At 38.7% G+C, this 18,314-nt stretch overlaps 2 protein-coding genes across 2 annotated transcripts in view; both read left to right on the top strand.

Moving 5' to 3' along the window:
* The first annotated feature begins 702 nt into the window (after window positions 1–702).
* On the top strand, window positions 703–10,916 carry LOC101164598 (glycylpeptide N-tetradecanoyltransferase 2). Its single transcript, XM_020712240.3, has 11 exons — window positions 703–900; window positions 1,154–1,298; window positions 3,816–3,934; window positions 5,053–5,144; window positions 6,909–7,025; window positions 7,093–7,263; window positions 7,457–7,565; window positions 7,731–7,901; window positions 8,392–8,559; window positions 8,754–8,891; window positions 10,784–10,916. Exons 1-11 carry the CDS (start codon window positions 793–795, stop codon window positions 10,805–10,807), a joined length of 1,362 nt encoding a protein of 453 aa, XP_020567899.2. The 5' UTR covers window positions 703–792; the 3' UTR covers window positions 10,808–10,916.
* Window positions 10,917–11,842: 926 nt separating this feature from the next.
* Window positions 11,843–18,314, top strand: part of svild (supervillin d) — a 38,538-nt gene continuing 32,066 nt past the window's right edge. Inside the window, exon 1 of the mRNA XM_020712239.1 lies at window positions 11,843–11,983. The gene's annotated coding sequence lies outside the window, so the exon portion shown is untranslated. The remainder of the gene's footprint in view (window positions 11,984–18,314) is intronic.

Genomic DNA, 18,314 nt, shown 5'->3' with positions numbered 1-18,314 from the left:
AGTTGCTCCACTGACATGTTGTCTCTTCCGGTCTCCGTGGGGCAGCAGCTTCTCTCGCTGTCCCCGGCTGTCCCTAAGTCTCTCTGGTTTGATAGAATACTGGGGGGATTTTGTAGCTGTATTTTTTTTGTTTTTCAGGTACATTTAACAGAAATATATTCATGTTAATCCAATAAAAAAGAAGGGGAAAAAAACATAGGGCATTTCTTATTACAAGGCAGAAAAGGGCAGGTTCCCCTAGGGCTATTTGCCTATTATTAGGGTTAAGTGCCTATTTGGGTGCACGTGCCTGTTCAAAATGTTTGTGATTATTTTGTTCTAAAGTGCTAATTAACAGTTTAATATCTTTGCCACACTGTTTTGTCAATTTAGTATTGCAAATCATGCAGGGAGAACTTCATACCATAACACTTGGAAATTCTGCAACTTGTAAAAAAAAATTTGTCATATTAAAAAAAGGTTTTGTGCAAGACTAACAACTATAATTTAGCACTTTTCAAAAGAATTCATGCTTAATCAATTACAAATAAAGCAGCTGTTTGAAGTTATCCAGCATAGTAGCAGTGTGGCATTTGAAAAGTTATTATACCCCTGAGTTATCTCTCGACCGGGTGGGAGTTGGGCTGGGTGGCTGAGGTGATCACTCTCCTCCCCTCTCTGCAGGCAGAGATAAGAGCCGAGCAACCGCAAAACATGCCAAAAAAAACAGCCCAGTTCATCTGCATCTTCCCTGAGTCACACTTGTTGAGAGGACTTATTTGAGAACAGAGTTCCTCCCGCCTACTGACTGAAATGTCTTTTACAGATGAGGAGGGGAATGAAAGTCTTAAAAAGAGTAAAAAGAAGCTGAAGGGGGAAAGTGCTTGGAGACCGGAGGGACCCCGAGACCCATTTGCATTGGTTAGTGGCCTTGTGTGAGACAGCGTATGTGCTGCTTTGCAAAAAAAAAAAAAGCTTTAAAAGATATTTCACACTTTTCTAGCTGTTTGTTTCACTGTTTTAAGTAACTAATACATCCTAAATTGTTGTCTTTTCTCTGCTAATTTTTGTGAAGCTGCTGTGCATTGTGTTGCTGTGGGGAAAATACATTTTCTGTTTTTTCTTGGGTAAAAATAATGTGGATGTGATCTTTCCCTTTCCTGTGCGGTGCCAGCTGGACTCTCTGCCCGAGAAGAAACAGCAGGAGATCCAAAGAGCCCTTCATCTATTCTCCTTGGGCAGAAGTCTGCCAAAGACTTTGCAAGAGGCCAAAAAACACACCTACCGCTTCTGGGGCACACAGCCTGTTCCCAAACTAGGTGAGAAGAATGTCACCGTTCTTTGCGTTTTTTATTGGCTGGTTGACTGACAATGGAAAAAGCAATTATTCTTTGTGCTTGGTGTAAACAAGAAAAACAATTAATGTATGTGTTCTATTGATAATGTCGTTGTTGCTGTTGTTTCATTTGAAGTTTTGCTTACACTCTTCTAAATTTCCAGAGGCAGGGTTATGAACTTTTTTCCACAAACTTTGAGAATCAGACCCCTGACAATGACTTATCAATAATTTAATTTAAACTGACAAAGAAAGAAAGAAAAAAGAGAGACAATGGAAACATTTGTTAGACACAAAAGAACCAAACTGCCTAAATATGAGGCATTCACGTGCTCGTATTCATAAAGCTATATCTAGCCTTAATATTAACTTTTCACTTTAATTTGTTTAAGCCCCTGATCATATATTTATCATAGCCCTATTTTAAAAATTTTATATAACCCTAATTTTAACTGGAATTAAAAAAAAAACTTTTCATTTGGGTTTAGCCTCTAGACCTGCAACTTTCCTAACTTTAACCTGCTATATTTTCTATGGCAGTATATTATACTTCTGGCTCTAAACAAATCCTAACCTTAACAAAACCCTTACTATGGCCCTAACCTTAACTAAAAGTTTGGTTTGAGTTACAGGCAGGTAAAGATTTTTCCATAGAAACAATTGGCAAAAATTGGACTTATAGGTTTTCTGCCTGTCACTCCAGAACGTCAAAAAAAGGCAGCTGTCTCTTCAATCCTGACAGAAGACATTCTCTCTCTTCACTATGTCTGCTTTTAAAAAAATGACCGCTTGTTTTTTTTGTGTGTAACATAATAGTGTTTCAAAATTAAAAATATCACAATGTTTTCCATGCACCATTAACACTTGAAAAAAAGAACAATAATAACGACAGTGCTTCTTATATTCCAGAGCCCGTTCAGGAATCAATTTTTTCGTTGTGCTTACTGATATTGAAACAAATTTGAGAGCTACATGAGGCGATCTCAAAACGTTTGGTTGGGTGCTATCATAATTACGGTATCGTGGCTAACTTGCATGCCCGCAAATAACAGTTTTTGGGAGTTTTTTTTTACTAGCAAAATTGGGTATTAGCGTAGTCACAGAAATCTCTGTTTTAGCTGTATGAGTCTGTTTTTTTTTACGTGTTGCAAACAAGGCTGAGAGTTGCACACATTGCGAACACTAACATGTACTAACATACTAACATGTTGCTTTTTTTAACGTCTTACTAACAAGTCAGAAGGTTGCTTTTAATGTGGCTAATGTGTTAGAGATACTGTTAACACTTTACAGCAACTCACAGGGAACAGATGACATTTGCACGTTCTTGCACATTTTTGCCTGCACTGTCGTAAATAGTATTTAAATTATTATTATTATTAGACCACCTTATTTGTTTACATTCACTTGTTTTTATTGTATTCTGTTTTCTTTCTATGATTACAAGCTGCTATGGCAATGGACACATTTCCCACATGTGGGATCAATAAAGTAATTCTGATTCTGAAGTTATTGTAGTCGGACTGACTGACAGACTTATTTTTGACTCTTGTCTCGATTAATGCGCCCTATAATTTGATGCGCCTTACAATATTTCAAAAATAGACCGTTCATTTACTGTGTGCACCAGGAATAGTTGCATTCTTTTGATAACCATCCAAACAAAATGTGATCACATTTGAGAAACGTAAAATACCTTACATTTATTTTAGAGAGTGGATGAGAGTTTATTGAAATAAGGAAGAGCGAAAAGAAAATGTTCAAATTAGAATATCTTTATTGGAATCATGTGTCAAAATACTGATTTAGCTGTTTATTCAGCAATCAGTAATTTAATTGCCAGGCTACTTAAACTTTACCTTATAGAAGGAAACAAATACACTTTTGAAAGAAATCAATTATCCAATAAAATATAAAAAAAAAAACATTGAACTAACCTTTTAAAGTTGCGTTTACACAATGGTCACAGCTCCGACATCCAATAGTTCAGTTGATTTAATTTAGTGTCCTGAGGCATCACAAGTCCAGAGTTGTGCAGTAAATTATGAAAACTTCAAAAACATCCATGCTTGAGGAAGTACAGTGTGGCCAAGGCCAGATTAGTAATTACCCTCTAGGAAAAGAAATGCGGGAAAGGTTGACAAGACTGAAATGAATGTCAAGAGAGGAGGGAAGTGGTCTGCACCAGAGGCTTTAGCACAGGCAGAGGGCACAGTCAGGCTCAGAGACGTCTTTGGACTCATAAACTATATGGCTCAGAAACTCACAAAACCAGCTGTGGACTTGTTTAAGTGGGATGTTAGAGCTACGTGGAAAAGATTTCAGAATAGACACCTTACTCTTAATATATAAAGGCTCCCACTTCCAAAATGTCATTATATGTCCAACTGACTTAGTTTTTTTTTTTATCAAACATAAGATTAATTTTGGAGAAGAACTGTGTGATTTCAAGAGACTTTATGTGTCCTATTCAATATATTTTTATTGTCTGTGTCCTCAGGTGATGATGTCACAGCTCATGGTCCGATAGAAGGAATTGAAGCCAGTGTTAGGGATGAACCCTACACTCTGCCTCAGGGTTTTTCCTGGGATACTCTGGATCTGAGCAACCCCTTTGTTGTAAGATACTTTTTAGAGACACCACACATTTCATCAAACTATCCTGGAAAAAAAAAACACTTAAAAGTTTGTGAAAATGTGTTGCTTCATGCTAAACATATAAATACTTGGTAAAACCTTTGAAACAAACACACACAGGGCATATTAGCAGCTGCTCCACTTTTTGGAGGCTGATCCTAAATGTGAACACTTTTCTGGAGTTTAGCATGAAGGAAAAACTCCATATCTGGCAGCGGACAATGGCATGTACTGTAGTTGAACACGCATGTGCAGTGACTTATCAGAGGATGTTTGATTGGCTGCTCTGCGTGTCAATCAAGCGACATAATTCGAAGATGATGATCAGCTCAAGGCAAATTTTCACACACACATTGCCAAAATTAATAACAAAAAAGTATGTAAAGTATGTTTCCTTTGGTTTGGTTTCACATAGAGGTGTCAAATTGTCACATTTTAGCCCGTCGTTTTATTTTTATTGTTGGTTTTATTTTCACGTCAGACAGTTGCTTCCGTGTAATCCATTCATGTCTGATAGTGCATACCTGGAAGAGCATTATCCCATTATACCATGGTCATTTTCAAAAAAATAAATATGAATAAATTATTAGAATTTTCAGTCCGAATATATTTTTGAATTTTAAAACAATTTTCACAAAAAGTGGACAGGCGTCGCATTGTCATCATAACGGCTACAGCACGGGCAGCACAGCACACGGTCTGGCTCTTCCCTCTCTGAGCACAGTGATCATCATGAGAAGTTCCCGCTAAGAAAATGAATGACAAGTCAGGATTAATCGCACATTAATCGCATGACAGCACTAGTTTTACACTGCACTTTCAGGAACAGAACCACACCATCTAGAAACGTAACACCATATGCCTGTATGGGGGCGCTGATGCACAAAAAAACCTGACCAGAAAAAAGCAAGAAAACAATTCTGGCTAGTTCTTACTCTACCCTTCACCTTGTTTACTGATAGGATTCACTTGTTATCTCCATGCCAGAAATCAGTTGAGCTTCATCATATCAAAGTAGACAATCCAAAGTGTGACATTAAATTAGTGTTTTTAACTTTTAGTTCTTTAGCAATGCTCAAAAAATGCATTTCTTATTTCAGATGAAAGAGCTGTGCAGTCTGCTAAATGAGAACTACATGGAAGAAGATGACAACACTATCAGACTCGACTTTTCCTCCGAGTATCTACAATGGTAATCAGACATGAAAATGTGACGGTAAACTCTCATGCAAACCTGCTCTGTATCTCAAAAAAAGGGGGGTAGTTGTAACTTTCTCTGCAGCCCTCAGGCTCTCCAGCAGGTTGTTCCAGAGAGGTGGTGCTTCATACTAAAAAGCAAACTCAGGGTGGGAGTCTTTGTTGTACTTCATATTTGCTTCACGCCTTGACTTTTCCTTCGTTTTGAAGGTAGTAGCAGGGCTTTCTCCAACTACTGCCACGAAGGCGTGAAGTTACCCCACTGGCTGGGCACCATGTGGATCTGTCAGACATGGCATGCCAATTCTTCCATCATTGGAGCAGACAGCAATGGAACTTTGCAGCATGAGAACCAGATAGTTAGCACCAATGGGGGAAGATGGATGGAAGAGGAGCATTTTTATAGTCCACAGCAGTCCTGCAAGAACCACATTTCAGGACTCTCACTGTGCCTTTGAGCAAAACTATAGCCCCCTCCACAAACTCGAATGTGCACTCACCTAATACGCAGTGAAAAGGAGTTTTGGACATAGTGAAAGAAAAAAAAGATGACATCACACCGCATAAACTGTCAAAAATGAAATGAGGCCAAAATCTCTTAATGGGGCTCAAAAAAACAAAAAAAAGTTTCAAAATCCACTAACAACACTAAAACACACACATGCTATTGATGTCTGAAATTTTTTTTAAATTGTTATAAGATATACGGGGGAAAACGATTTGTTGAAGTGATCTTAACAAGCCTTCACACACACGCCAAGAGCTTAAGTTTACAACTCCAACCGAAGGTTCTGCGATCTCTGATCTCTAGAGGAAGTCGCTATCTTAAATTTTCCAATATTGTTGCCAGCTACAAATTTTAACTCTTCCTGGGGAATTTGAGCTATCACCTCCTCATTCATTGAGAAGCTGCTTTAAAAAGAAAAATGTCGGATTGAGAAGTTGTAGATTTTAATGGCGTGAATGTGGCGAGCTCGCAAAAGTGGCGTGTGCATTTTTTCCTGGAATATTGTGAAAATGTAATACATGAGTTGTTGGCTTGAGCTGAACAAAACAACGTGACGTACTATATGAACATATAAGGTTAACAAAAACCATCAGTTGTCAATTTAATTTTGCCAATTCTACTGAAAATTACATGGATGTGTTCTTCACTTCCAGGTGACAAAAAAATGTTGTTCATTTGTTTTGTACAGCTCTGAACCTCGAGGGGCGTCTGTCCTTTCATCCCTTTTCATTTATTCTACACATATACTTACAGTTTCTTTTGCATCGAGCTTGGTTCATAATCACCAAGACGTGAATACTATCATGTCCCACTCTGAACCGGATGCTTCCACATCTGTGCAGCCATATTTAAACTGCTGTCCCTCTTTGTGCATCCCCGAAGAAGTGAAGGACTGAGCACCATAAAAGGCCATTTTTTCCATTTGAACTTTTCGCTTGAACCCAATGCATCATATCAGTAACAAGCCAGCTCCTCTAATCGCTTAGTTTAACTTTCCAGCTTTTTCTGTCTTCCTCATCTCCATAAACGACATTGCCACCCTCGGGGTCTCTTGCATGAAAGCGTAATAACATTTACTTTGAAATGATTTATTAAGATTTGCCTCCCAGGAGCCAACACTGATCTTTGTTCCCTGAAGATAAGGAAAGCTGCTGTTTTCATTTAAGCAAGTTATGATCGTTTTTGCAAATGCGATTAATCTGAGTTTATCAGTTTGTATCATTGTACACCGTCATTTGTCTCCTCCTAAAGGGCTTTGCAACCTCCCAGCTGTCAGTCACAGTGGCACTGTGGAGTGAGAGTGCAAGCCAACAAGAAGTTAGTGGGCTTCATCGCCGCTGTCCCTGCAGATGTTCGCATTTATGAGACGTGAGTGGCTCACTGCTGTTTGTTCCAGCAAACATCCTGAAGCTAACACAGAAAATGTGTCGGACAGGGAGAAGCAGACGGTTCACGTCAAGCTCCTTTGTGTTCATAAAAAGCTTCGGCAAAAGCGGATGGCTCCAGTTCTGGTCCGAGAACTCACCAGAAGGGTAAACCTGCAAGGTCTCTACCAGGCCGTCTACACAGCTGACATCGTACTCCCAACACCGCTGAGCTCCTCCAGGTAGAAGCTGCTTCACGTAATCTCTAAACATAGATCAGTTAGGTTTAACATAATCCAACATTGAATAAAAGATGGAAAAAGTATTTGTTTTATCACCAGTTTGCAAGAAATTGAGGTATGGAAGGTCATGTGCGTTTTGTTTTCTGTGAGGTCTTTGTTATTCCCTCCAAATAAAAGAAACAAATCCTTTCAGACTTTGGCATCGCCCTCTGAATCCCCGTAAGCTGATGGAGGTCAACTACCCGCGTTTGAGACAAAACATGAACCTGCAGAGAGCACTTAAGTTCAACCGTTTACCTGAGGTAAACATGTGCTGCCATCTACAGACATAAAAAAAAGATAGAACTGGCTTTTGACAGTCTTAGAACTGAACATAAACCCGAAAAATACTTGGAAAGTTTGGGATTTGCATGAATGTTTAAAACTGGATTTTTCATTAAACCTTTTTTTTTTCTTTTCTCCCCAAGACGACAAAGACAAACGGACTAAGGCCTATGACCAAAAAAGATGCTCCAGAAATCCTCTCTCTGCTCCAGGATCATCTCTGCAAGTTTAAGCTTAGCTCCATCTTGTCTCTGCAGCAAGTAGAGCACTGGTTGTTGCCAAGACAGAACGTGATTGACACTTATGTTGTGGAGGTTTGACTCTTTTCCATCACAACCTTTCTCTATATGGAAAAAAAACATTTTATTCTTTTTTTAAGCATTAAAGATTGTTTTCTTGGTGGTTTTAGCATGTCACATTTTTCTCGTGATGGAGGACATATATTAGAAAAGTTAAGCTTAAAATTGCATTTCTGAGTATTTCTTTATTTAAATTGTTGAAAATTAGGAGAAGATCCAAAAATCCTATGGATTGGATGAGGACGGAGAAGTTTCAATTGCTCCCTGCTCTGCTCCATTCTAATGCAACAGTCCTGCCAACAGCATAAAAGGCGAATTTCTAATGAACTAGTGTCGCTCTGCAAAAAGTAAAGGTTTATGTTTTTAAATGTAGCTAAAAACAGCATAATCGCAAATAAAAGAGCTCTGGTTTTACAATCCATCAAAAATGATCAGAGTGGGACTGGAAGCTGACACTTTGCTACAGTGGTTAAGAATTGTTCTGCTTCCTCTTTTCTACTTGCAGGGTGATGATGGCTCACTGACCGATGTGGTTAGTTTCTACAGCGTCACCTCCAGAGTGCTGAATCACCCCGTGCACACCGCTCTCAAAGCAGCTCATCTTCTTTGCATGGCTTCTACTGGCTCAGAGTTAACCGATCTCATGGGAGATGCCCTGATACTGGCCAAATCTGTGAGTTAATTTTGCAGCAGATATTTTATCATTTTTCATACATGCTCGTATTAGAATCCATCAATCAATGTCCGTATCCTTAATTTGAGATATTTGAGGAAAAACATCAGTCATATTACATGGTTATCGAAAAGCTTGGCCTATTGAAGTTTTTGCTGGATGACAGCATTAATGCTGTTTTCTCTCACTGACAGAACGGCTTTGACATCTTCACTGCCTTCGACGTGATGGATAACGCCATCTTCCTGGAGAAACTCAAGTTCACTGTCAGCGACAAGAGCCTTCATTACTACTTGTACAATTGGATGTGTCCTTGGATGAGTCCAGACAAGGTACTCCATGCACTAATGTCTCCACCTGTCAAAACCCATCCGCGCGTCTCCTCCCAAAGATCTTTCACATCGGGCCCTTCTGTTGACAGCTCCTTGAACTGCAAAATCTCCCTGTCAAATCTTTATTCACTGAGGATTCTTTGAGTGTGTTTGTGACGCTGCAATAGAAGATTCTGTACCGTTTGTGAATTATTTTCGTCATTTATGCACACATACCCCAAAAAAGAAATATGTACTTTAAAAAATAATTGGGGGGGGGGGGGGGATTACAATTCCACATGTCCAAAGCATAGAGTACTTTTTTATTTGAGAATCCAATTCTTTTTGGAGGTATTTTTTTTTATCTTCCCATCCTTCTGGAACAAAAGAAAACATTCCTATACATTTGTTTCAACTGAATTTAACAGAAAGAATCAAACTGCATATAAAGTTTCTCAAAGAACGTCTTCATGTCCTTTCATAACCCTTTAATTTTAATTTCCTATTTTACATTATTTATTTGTTTTTTACTTTTGACAAATTAAAAACCATCAAGTTAAGCCAAACAGGAAATTGTTACTAAATCAATGAAAATATCCATAAATGCACAAATATCTGCAGAAAGTAAATTAAAAAGAGTCTTATGTTAAAATGTTGCTACTAAAGTGACAAAAGAATTCATTTTCCACAATAAGTAGCAGACTAATTGGCTTCAAGATAAGAGTTTGTAGCCATTTTACATGTTAAAATCAAGTACTTTGGAATTTTCTTTGGCAGCTCTTGAGTGAGGTCAGTGAATCCCAGACAAAAAAAGGATTGGAAAAAGAAGAATATAGAAAAAAACACTAAAAGAATTCAAATGAGAAAAACATGACTTGAATAACTCATAAAGGCACACTAAACTTTTTTTTTAAAGCCTGAAAAACAAATTGCTACATTCTCTGTGGCCTACACTGCAGTTCAGTCATTTCTAACATCTAACATCTAATCGAGAGGTCTGCACCCTGAGGCCCCGGGGCCACATTCGGGTCCTTCATCCCTCCAGTCTGGCCCTTTGCTTGACAGAAAATGTTTGGGTTTGAAAATTTGGTTAGATGTAAAGTTTTGACAGTTAGGTTTAGATTTAAACATGTTAAAAACTGAGCAAAATTGTGGTAAAAGTTTTCATTTCCTGTCGGAGTGGTTCATCATTCTAAGCTTAAAGTATATAATCTTTTGCTACACAACAGTGTCTATTTGCTGTTTAGAGGCTCTGAAAGTTTATATTTTGATTTACATCAATAGATTTTAAAAAATTAATAAATAAAGATTGAATTGTACGTCGGTTTTGTCGAAGGTGCACGAGTCAGAATGATAGAAAACGTCATGTTCGATTCAGCTTTCCTGATTTTTTTTTATTCAAGTGAATCTGCTGCAGAAGAAGGATTTTATTTAACACAGGATGCAGGATTTTACTTTGAAAGGAACTTGCAAGTACTGCTGTCAAACGTAATATGTGTGTTATATTCTTATATACCTTCATATATAAGAATATAACACTGTTATAATTCCATTAACCTATTTTCTTAACCCCCGTATCCCTTTTGGGGTCATGGGGCTGTCAACCTGGCTATCATTGGGCAAAGGTGGGGTATGCCCAGCCTGTCGCAGGACCCTGTTATAATTCAATTATTATAAATATTTCAAACCTATATTTAATAAATGAAGGGCTTAATGGTCACAGAAACATAAATAAACAAATTAAATGGGTATCCCAAAAACACTGACTTCTCCCCGCTTGAGAATTCAGTTTAACTATTACAAAAAAGGATACACAGGGTCCTGACCCTTGACCCCCTCCCATCCAATGCTAAATAATAGAATTATAGACGATTCTTTATACAACTTCACTAATTTCCTTTTTTATTTTACAGGTTGGTCTGGTGTTGCCGAACTGAAAAAAAAGAAGAGTTTGATGAGCACTACAGCTGCAACAAACTTTAGGAGCATGTTCTTGTCTTTGTGGCGGAAAGAAAAAATAATAAAAACAGTTTTTTGTGGGTTTTATTTTGTGCCACCACTGTTTCACCTGATGAAGTGCACCATGGAGGTGTGATTTCTTATGCAAGTACTTGCCATGATCCTTCATGAAATTTTAATATTGCAAACCCTCTAGTCCAATATCAGCAAGAATTTTGCATGATTAGAAACTTGCTCAATGTTGTTGCTGAAAACCAGTTGTCCTCATGCAAGTGTAAGCAATGTGCAACCAAAACACACTTTGGTGTTAAGAAAATGCAAAGTTGATTGCAGATTAAATAATGTTAATATAAAAGCTAACATTTTTTTATAGTTATATTTTTTTAATATATTTTTTCAACCACAAAATAATATGTACTAACGTCCACTCCAGACAAATATTCGTTTTTTACTGAACAAAACAAATCCTGAAAAACTGATTATACTTGATGCAGAGTGGTGAGTTAGCACCAGAGGGCGCTATAGTATTGCATCTGTATAAAACAAACTCGTAAATCAGTTCCATGTAAAAGAGACAGGACAGACGGCCTGCATATTGTTTTGCAGGAGAAAATGATAACAAAGCAAAACAAATGCAGTAAAAACAAAAGACAAAAAAATAAAGGGAAGTAGAGTAAAATATGACTACTAAGCGCTTTGAGCGTGTGGAAAAGCGCAGATAAATCCAATGCATTATTATTTCTTACTACTGTTCTTACGGATATTTGTAAACGTTTTTAGGAAGTGGTAAATACGTAGAACATTTACTTATGTGTGACGTATGTCATTCAGTCGTATATTTTCTGAAAATAATGCATTTTTTAATTAAAAGTAAATACCTTTTAATATATCAACCCCAAAAAACTCTTAGCACAAGAAAATTAAAAAGAAAAAAAGGGGGAGGTGGAGTGTCATTTTTACCAGATTCACTTGAACACAGCACAATCCGGGGATCCGACCAATCACAAGCGAGCTGGCATTTTAAGTTTGAAGAGACCGGACATGCACCCAGCAGTCACCGCAGCCTCTATACGTGTTAACGTACCGTTCCAAAAACGTTTTTTTTCTCTGTTTCGCCGGAGGAATTAATTCGTCAGAGTGCACACCAGAAAAAGGCAAGTTATTTCATCGGTCTTTATATCCTTTTTATTCCGACAGCGAGCTCTCGTCGGTACAAGGTTAACTGTCTACGTGCTGAAGTTGACCTCAATGTTACCACCAACTTTTCAAAACAAAGCGCGTGCACTTCGTACCAGCTGTGAAGCCACAATTAGATGTGTAAGCTGGGGTATATAGTCTGTGTAGATGTACATTGAAGTGTAGTTGTTACAATAAAACTTCTATAAATTTGGGGTTTTTGAGGCATTTCATAGAACAACACGCTTCCTGTAATCTTTTTAAGGTTATTTACATAGGTTGTGTACTTTACAATAACTGCAGTTCCTGCAACTCACTGTGGTCATGATTTAGTTAAAAATACAGCAAAAGCCACTTAGAAGTTCTTCTTTGTTTGAGGAACTTATAACGCATGCCATAGTACTTTGTATGGTTTTTTCCTTTGACCCCCCCATGCTTTACTGTAACATACTGCTAAACCTGTTCAGTGGATTCCCAACCCTTCACCTGAACAGTGCCTTTTGCAAACACTGACACAAGGAGTGAGGGGTGGGGGGTCAGTTATACTTTCAGAATAATATTAGGTAATTTGAAAAAAGTTAGTTAAAAATCACAGATTTTAAAATGTAACCATATCAACCAGACTATTAATCATTTTAAAGTCATTTAAGTCACATGGTTTGGATGTTTTTGTTTTATTATTATAATGAATTTTGGTTGGTAATCTAAAAAGTTAGAGCATGACACCAAACGCTCAAACTGCCTTTCACTTCTATAATAACATCAAAATGCTGATGGGGTTTGCGAGTTGGTGGACAATTTCTACCAACTTAGAATTGTTGCTTACCACTATCCATTCCTAAAGAAAGTAGCTGGAGCCAAAGAGCTCCGTGCAGGAAGTGGTCCCGCCCAAATTATTCTGTTCTTTCACTGCCTTTTCTTGGACTATGTAAGGAATCCAAACCCAAAACAGAAAACTTCATTGTTTTTTTTTTTTGTTTTTGTTTTTTAGCAGAGATGATATAGTTTTAGCTACCGTAATAAATCTGTGGTAGAAGGGTCTCATTGTCCTTGTATGGTTGTGGTTTCTACTTGTAAAGTTCCTTTAGAAGGAGGTGGATTGGGTCTTGAGAAAGAGCTGCACAAACATGTTTGATTCTGCACTGGAACGTATTTCCCCTCTCCTGGACGAAGTTCATTCTACCTGATTTTTTTTTTATGCTTTTTTTTTTTTTTTCAGGAAATTTCCCTTGGACCCTCATGGTAAAGTTTTGAAAGGTTTTCAAAGTGCTGTTTGAAGACTTTTTTTTTTCTTTTTTTTAACCACAAACCGTTTCCGAGAATAGAAATTTACATTTTAAATCAGTTTATTCTAAATGGATCAGCTCCAAGAAGTTAGTAGTGGGATCTTATTTAGGTGCAAGATGTGTATTGGCTGCTGGGTAGCTCGGTTGGTAAGGTGAGAGGCTACCATGCAGGAATCCAGGGTTCATTTCCCGGAGGGGGATAAACAATGGTACGTAGACAATTACCATATCAATGGCGAGCAATGAACATCAACCAGTGAGGCCCCTTAGGCAAGGCCCTTAATGCTACTGCCTCCCAAACATGGTTAGGCTGCAGCTCACCGCTCCCCCATGGGATGGGTCAAATGCAGAGAAGAATTTCCCCATTGTGGGATAAATAAAGTATTAATTATTATTATTATTATTAATTAATTATTATTATATTGGTGTCTCCCACTTGACGCAAGAGGAGTCAAACCTTTCAGTTCAGCGTAGAGGATCCAGTAAAAGTCAAGAGCTTCAACTCAATCACGGTTGATGTAACGATTCTGCTACAAGCTTGAATTTTTTAGGCAACTTTTTGAAAACTAAAGGACATCTGTAGATCCAGCATTTTTGCTCTTCAGCATTGGTTTGCTAGTAAATTTGACAGTTTTACACACTGTAAAAATGTATGTGTTTGATTTATGCTACAAATGCTGAAATAAGTATAAGCATAACATATTATGCCTTAGCCACAAGGGGTAGATACAGGTTTTCTTTTGGCCGTAAAATGAGTGACTCTGTACTGGACATGCAGGAGGTCCACGAAATATCAAGGTTGTAGACCGCTCGTGAGGCCATAGATCATGCACATTTTTTTGACGGGCGTGCTGCAGACGAGAGGACGTAGTAAACACTTATACAACATGTAAGGGGGAAGTGGGCTAGACCCTTAATGAGAACTAGACCGAGCAACTCTTTCTTCCGCTTGCGTTCCAAATTGAAAGTACCCGCTGGTCCCAAAAAGCCAAACTCTCACAGACTTCTATAGAGAAATAAACAACTATTACACAGTCATTATATTAGTCACATTAATCATTCTTGCTCTTTGGTACCATTTGTCAATATGTTCTTGCTAATCCTAAATTTTCCTTATGATATTTTTGCTGTAGTGTAAGTTAATCAAGATATAAACTGACCAATCAGATGCCTCAATGAGAGTAGGTGGCCTTGCGTCGAACGTTCAAAGCGTTTGAAAGATTCCTCTGAGACGACTTTCAGTGGAAGGGATGTGGCCTTCTAACAAGCTGATTGGAAAGAAGGGTTGGCACAGAAATGTAGACCCAGACCAACACGGACCAATCACGGCTTACTCAGGACGTCTCGCGACGAACATAAAAATGGTGACTGAATTGACTCCATCTTCTATGGTTGACGTCACACGCAATCCATCCAGTTATCGTATACAGTCAATGGGTTAGCCACATTTTTCAACCCTCCTCAGTCCATACCCCGTGTATAAGGTGAGTAAGGAGCCACTGTCTATACCTTATTAATGACTGGATGTGGCATAAGAGAACCGTATGACGGCATCACTTGTGTGTCATAAGTGTGTGTAAAACTTGAATTAGCCTCATAAATAAAAATTTAAAAATGGCGTATACTTGTATAGCGCTTTTCTACCTACAAGGCCCAAAGCGCTTTAAAGTCACAGTCCCATTCATCCATGCACACACACATTCACACACACACATTCACACACTGGTGGAGGCTCTGCTGCCAAACACTGGTGCCAACCTACCACCAGCGGCGAGGTGGGGTCCAGTGTCTTGCCCAAGGACACTGAATACTTCACGATACACTTATCACAGTCGCAACAATTGTACTTTCCATTTTCAGGACATTCCTTAAGTCAGGGGTTTCAAACTCCAGGCCTCGAGGGCTGCCCTCCGGCTGGTTTTCCAGAAACCTTGCCTTATCTGCTGCTAATTACTTGGATCAGGTGTGTTTAGCCAATAAGGAGTTTCAACGGCAGGTTGGTTGGAAAACATGTTGGACTCTGGCCCTCTAGGCCTTGATTCTGACACCCCTGTCTTAAGGTGTTTGCATGAGTCTCAAGGAAACTGCAAGACACACCTACTCTCCTTTTAAGATGTAGCCCCACCTGTCTACAACCCTCTATGGGCCTGGACAACCCAAAAGCCTGGAGCACCCATTCGTGTGTGTGACTAAGGCAAAAGGAAAATAGTCCTGATTGGGGCTTTAACATGCCATTCTTTCCTGTATTGCATAATAATGAAGTAACAAGCATTGAGATAAATTGGCTGCAACAAGTCAAACGCAAGTTTCACCTACTTGACTCCTTTTGGAGCTTTATAGCAACTCCACAGCCAAGAAGTTCTGAAGAATAAATATTTAGAAAAAGCAGGCGGGATGTGACTGCGAGCGCGATAGGAACTCCAAAGCGACCTGTGTGAGGGTTACTCTCCAGCTTATCTCCTATTGGGACATATTTATAAACTGAGTTGGCGTTTGCAGTGAACCACGTCCAGCCTCTGCACCATAACTCGAAGTGGATTTGGTCTGCAGCGCCACATACTCCTCTGTGTGGAAACTTTGAACGGCTTTGCAGGGCGTGTAGACAGCTGGTCCTTGGTTTGTTATGCACAAATGCTGTACATTCTAGTTTTATTGAGGCTGTGTTTAACTTTTAGCTCTGTATTTAGGCAGAATTTTACGTCATAGCAAGGTTTTTAATGGGAATTATGTTTATGGAAAAAAACGCTTTCTACTTCTTTCCATTAGGGTTTTACTGCCTCTATAGCTATGAAAGATTCTTATGTTTCCATGAAATATATGTAAATAAAACATGTACAGCTGGATCTATAATTGGTATATGTGGTGATTGTAAAAGACTACATCACTTTCTTTTCAAGCAAATTGGATCAAGGATGCAATGCAATTTTGTTTTTATCTGAAGCAGATGATACTTCAGGCAAAGTTTAAATAATACTTTAACTTTTATCTTTAATGTGATTCAATAGCCTTTCATTGAAACACGATAGATTTATTGTAAATTTCATGGAACAAACATTTCACCCAATCCCAAAGCAAGTTTTTGGCAAACAGTAGTTTTTATTTTCTTGGATTTGAAGTAAATTATTTTCTGTTTTGTGGCTGTCATTACATGGGTCGCTGTTAATGCTCCATCTCAGCCATCACCCATCCCCCTGCAGGACAGCAGACCCCATAACTCCTCCAACCCCCTGCTCCGTTGCATTCCAGATGGCCAGATGGTGTCTGCTCTCCACAGTGGACACCGGAGAGCTAAGAGGGAAAAACCCCACCAGCAGGATCCTGTGGATGAGACATTCCACCCTGCTGATTTCACCCCTCCTTGTTTGGCCCTCCTCTATCTCTGGTCTCTCCATTCTGTATTTATGAGGAGTCAATGTGGGAATGAAAGGTGTTTATAAGATGGACTGGTAAAATGTTCTACTAGTCTCCTGGAGATGACAGCTTTGTAGATATTCTGAAGTGAATTTTGAGGAGAAAAATGATCAGGAATTGGGAATTTTTAAAACGGCTAATGCTGGTGCATTGATAACAGACATGTACCAATAATTTGTGTCAAAAACAAAGACTAACACAGAGACTCAATTAGTTCTAGTGTGTCTTCACAACATGCTTTTTGTACTTTGATCATGTACGTTTGACCTCAAGCCACAGTTTGTTGATGGCCATTGCTCCGTTCTTAGTTACAGAACGCTTGATCTGCTTGCAGAGTCGTGCCTTGGCACCCACTATAAGTATGATCGTGTTTTAAGCGTGTAATGTGACAAGAGTACTTTACGGTACGACTATACGTTGTAATCCATGACCAGTCTTTGGAAAGCCCCAGGCTATGTGATCATTTGAAGTGTAACAACAACAAAAAAACACGCAAGTAGCAACAAAGGGATCCATCCAGTCTGAAGCTGGAGATAGGTATCAAACGAGTTTGAGATAAATAGACCATTAATAAGCGAATGTTGGTGTTGTAAAAAAAACATACACTTGGTGTTCCTTGTAAGTGTGTTCAGGAATGAAAAGGAAAGAAAAAGTTACTTCTGTGAATTAAAAAGCATGCTATCCTTACTAACTACCAAATCCGAGTCCTTTCGTAGTCAAAGTTCCTCCTAGTTTAACTAGGAACACGCATTCAATGGCCCCACGTTTTGTACTTGCAGCCCAAAATGGTCTGAAAAACTTGTGTAGCTATGCCTAAAAGCAAGAGTTTTGAACGCAAAACCCTGAAACACACGTTTATGTACGTTTACATAGACTTTCCATTGGAAGTTAGCGCTTGAATGCATGTTGCTGAGGTAGTGTGAACGTAGCTTTGGAGTAACCGGTCTTGTTACCGAGAAGGAGGGTCTAAGGGCAGGTAGGCCCAGTTTAGCTTACTCTGTTCAACTTAGTGTAGCAATTATCTGCTGTATTTTATAACATATTTTAGGGCTGCACTATATGAGGTAAACTCGCAAAATGCAACATTAGTGAGCAATATTGACCGGCTAACTCCTTTATTTTGTTTTGTGTTTTTGCAACAATTATGACATCTAGCTATCCTCTGAACCTGCGGAATCAATCTATTATTGGCCAAAGGTCGAGCACATCCTGAACAGGTCAACGAAGATCACGGTTCACATAAAGTAATGTGCATTAGCTGTATCTTCTACAACACTAAAACAACGCTGGGCTTGTAGGATTTTTCTAACATCAAAATATCAAATGTATGGTGTCTCTGCCTTCATGTGGCTCCTATATAAAGATCTGTAAACCCATCTAATATACTGTAACCACGTGTTTGATTGGCAAACTGCAGCAGCTCTTGGGTTACTGGTTTTGTACCATGTACAGGTGGCTACACTTTCAGTTAGTCATTGATTCAATTCCTGTATAATTTTAAAAAAAAACAGCTGCATCAGTTCAAAATGGAAAGGAAATGACAGTTTTAAATGGAAACATACTTTTTTGTTGTTAAAGCAGGAAAGTTCCTAATACTGGTTGGTCTGGTAGA

This window comes from Oryzias latipes, chromosome 19 (assembly GCF_053564925.1).
Source record: "Oryzias latipes strain Hd-rR chromosome 19, Olatipes_Hd-rR_3.1".
In the NCBI taxonomy this organism is placed as follows: domain Eukaryota; kingdom Metazoa; phylum Chordata; class Actinopteri; order Beloniformes; family Adrianichthyidae; genus Oryzias; species Oryzias latipes.
The sequence above is the reverse complement of the archived record's forward strand: the minus strand, read 5'-3'. Positions and strand labels throughout refer to the sequence as shown.

What these genes read in the sequence shown, in the direction of transcription:
- LOC101164598 (XM_020712240.3), top strand. Translation starts at nt 793, where the DNA reads ATGTCTTTTACAGATGAGGAGGGGAATGAAAGTCTTAAAAAGAGTAAA. An exon ending in GATGTTCGCATTTATGAGAC is followed by an intron (nt 7,026 to 7,092) that starts GTGAGTGGCTCA and finishes TGTGTCGGACAG; the next exon opens with GGAGAAGCAGACGGTTCACG. An exon ending in TTGACACTTATGTTGTGGAG is followed by an intron (nt 7,902 to 8,391) that starts GTTTGACTCTTT and finishes TTCTACTTGCAG; the next exon opens with GGTGATGATGGCTCACTGAC.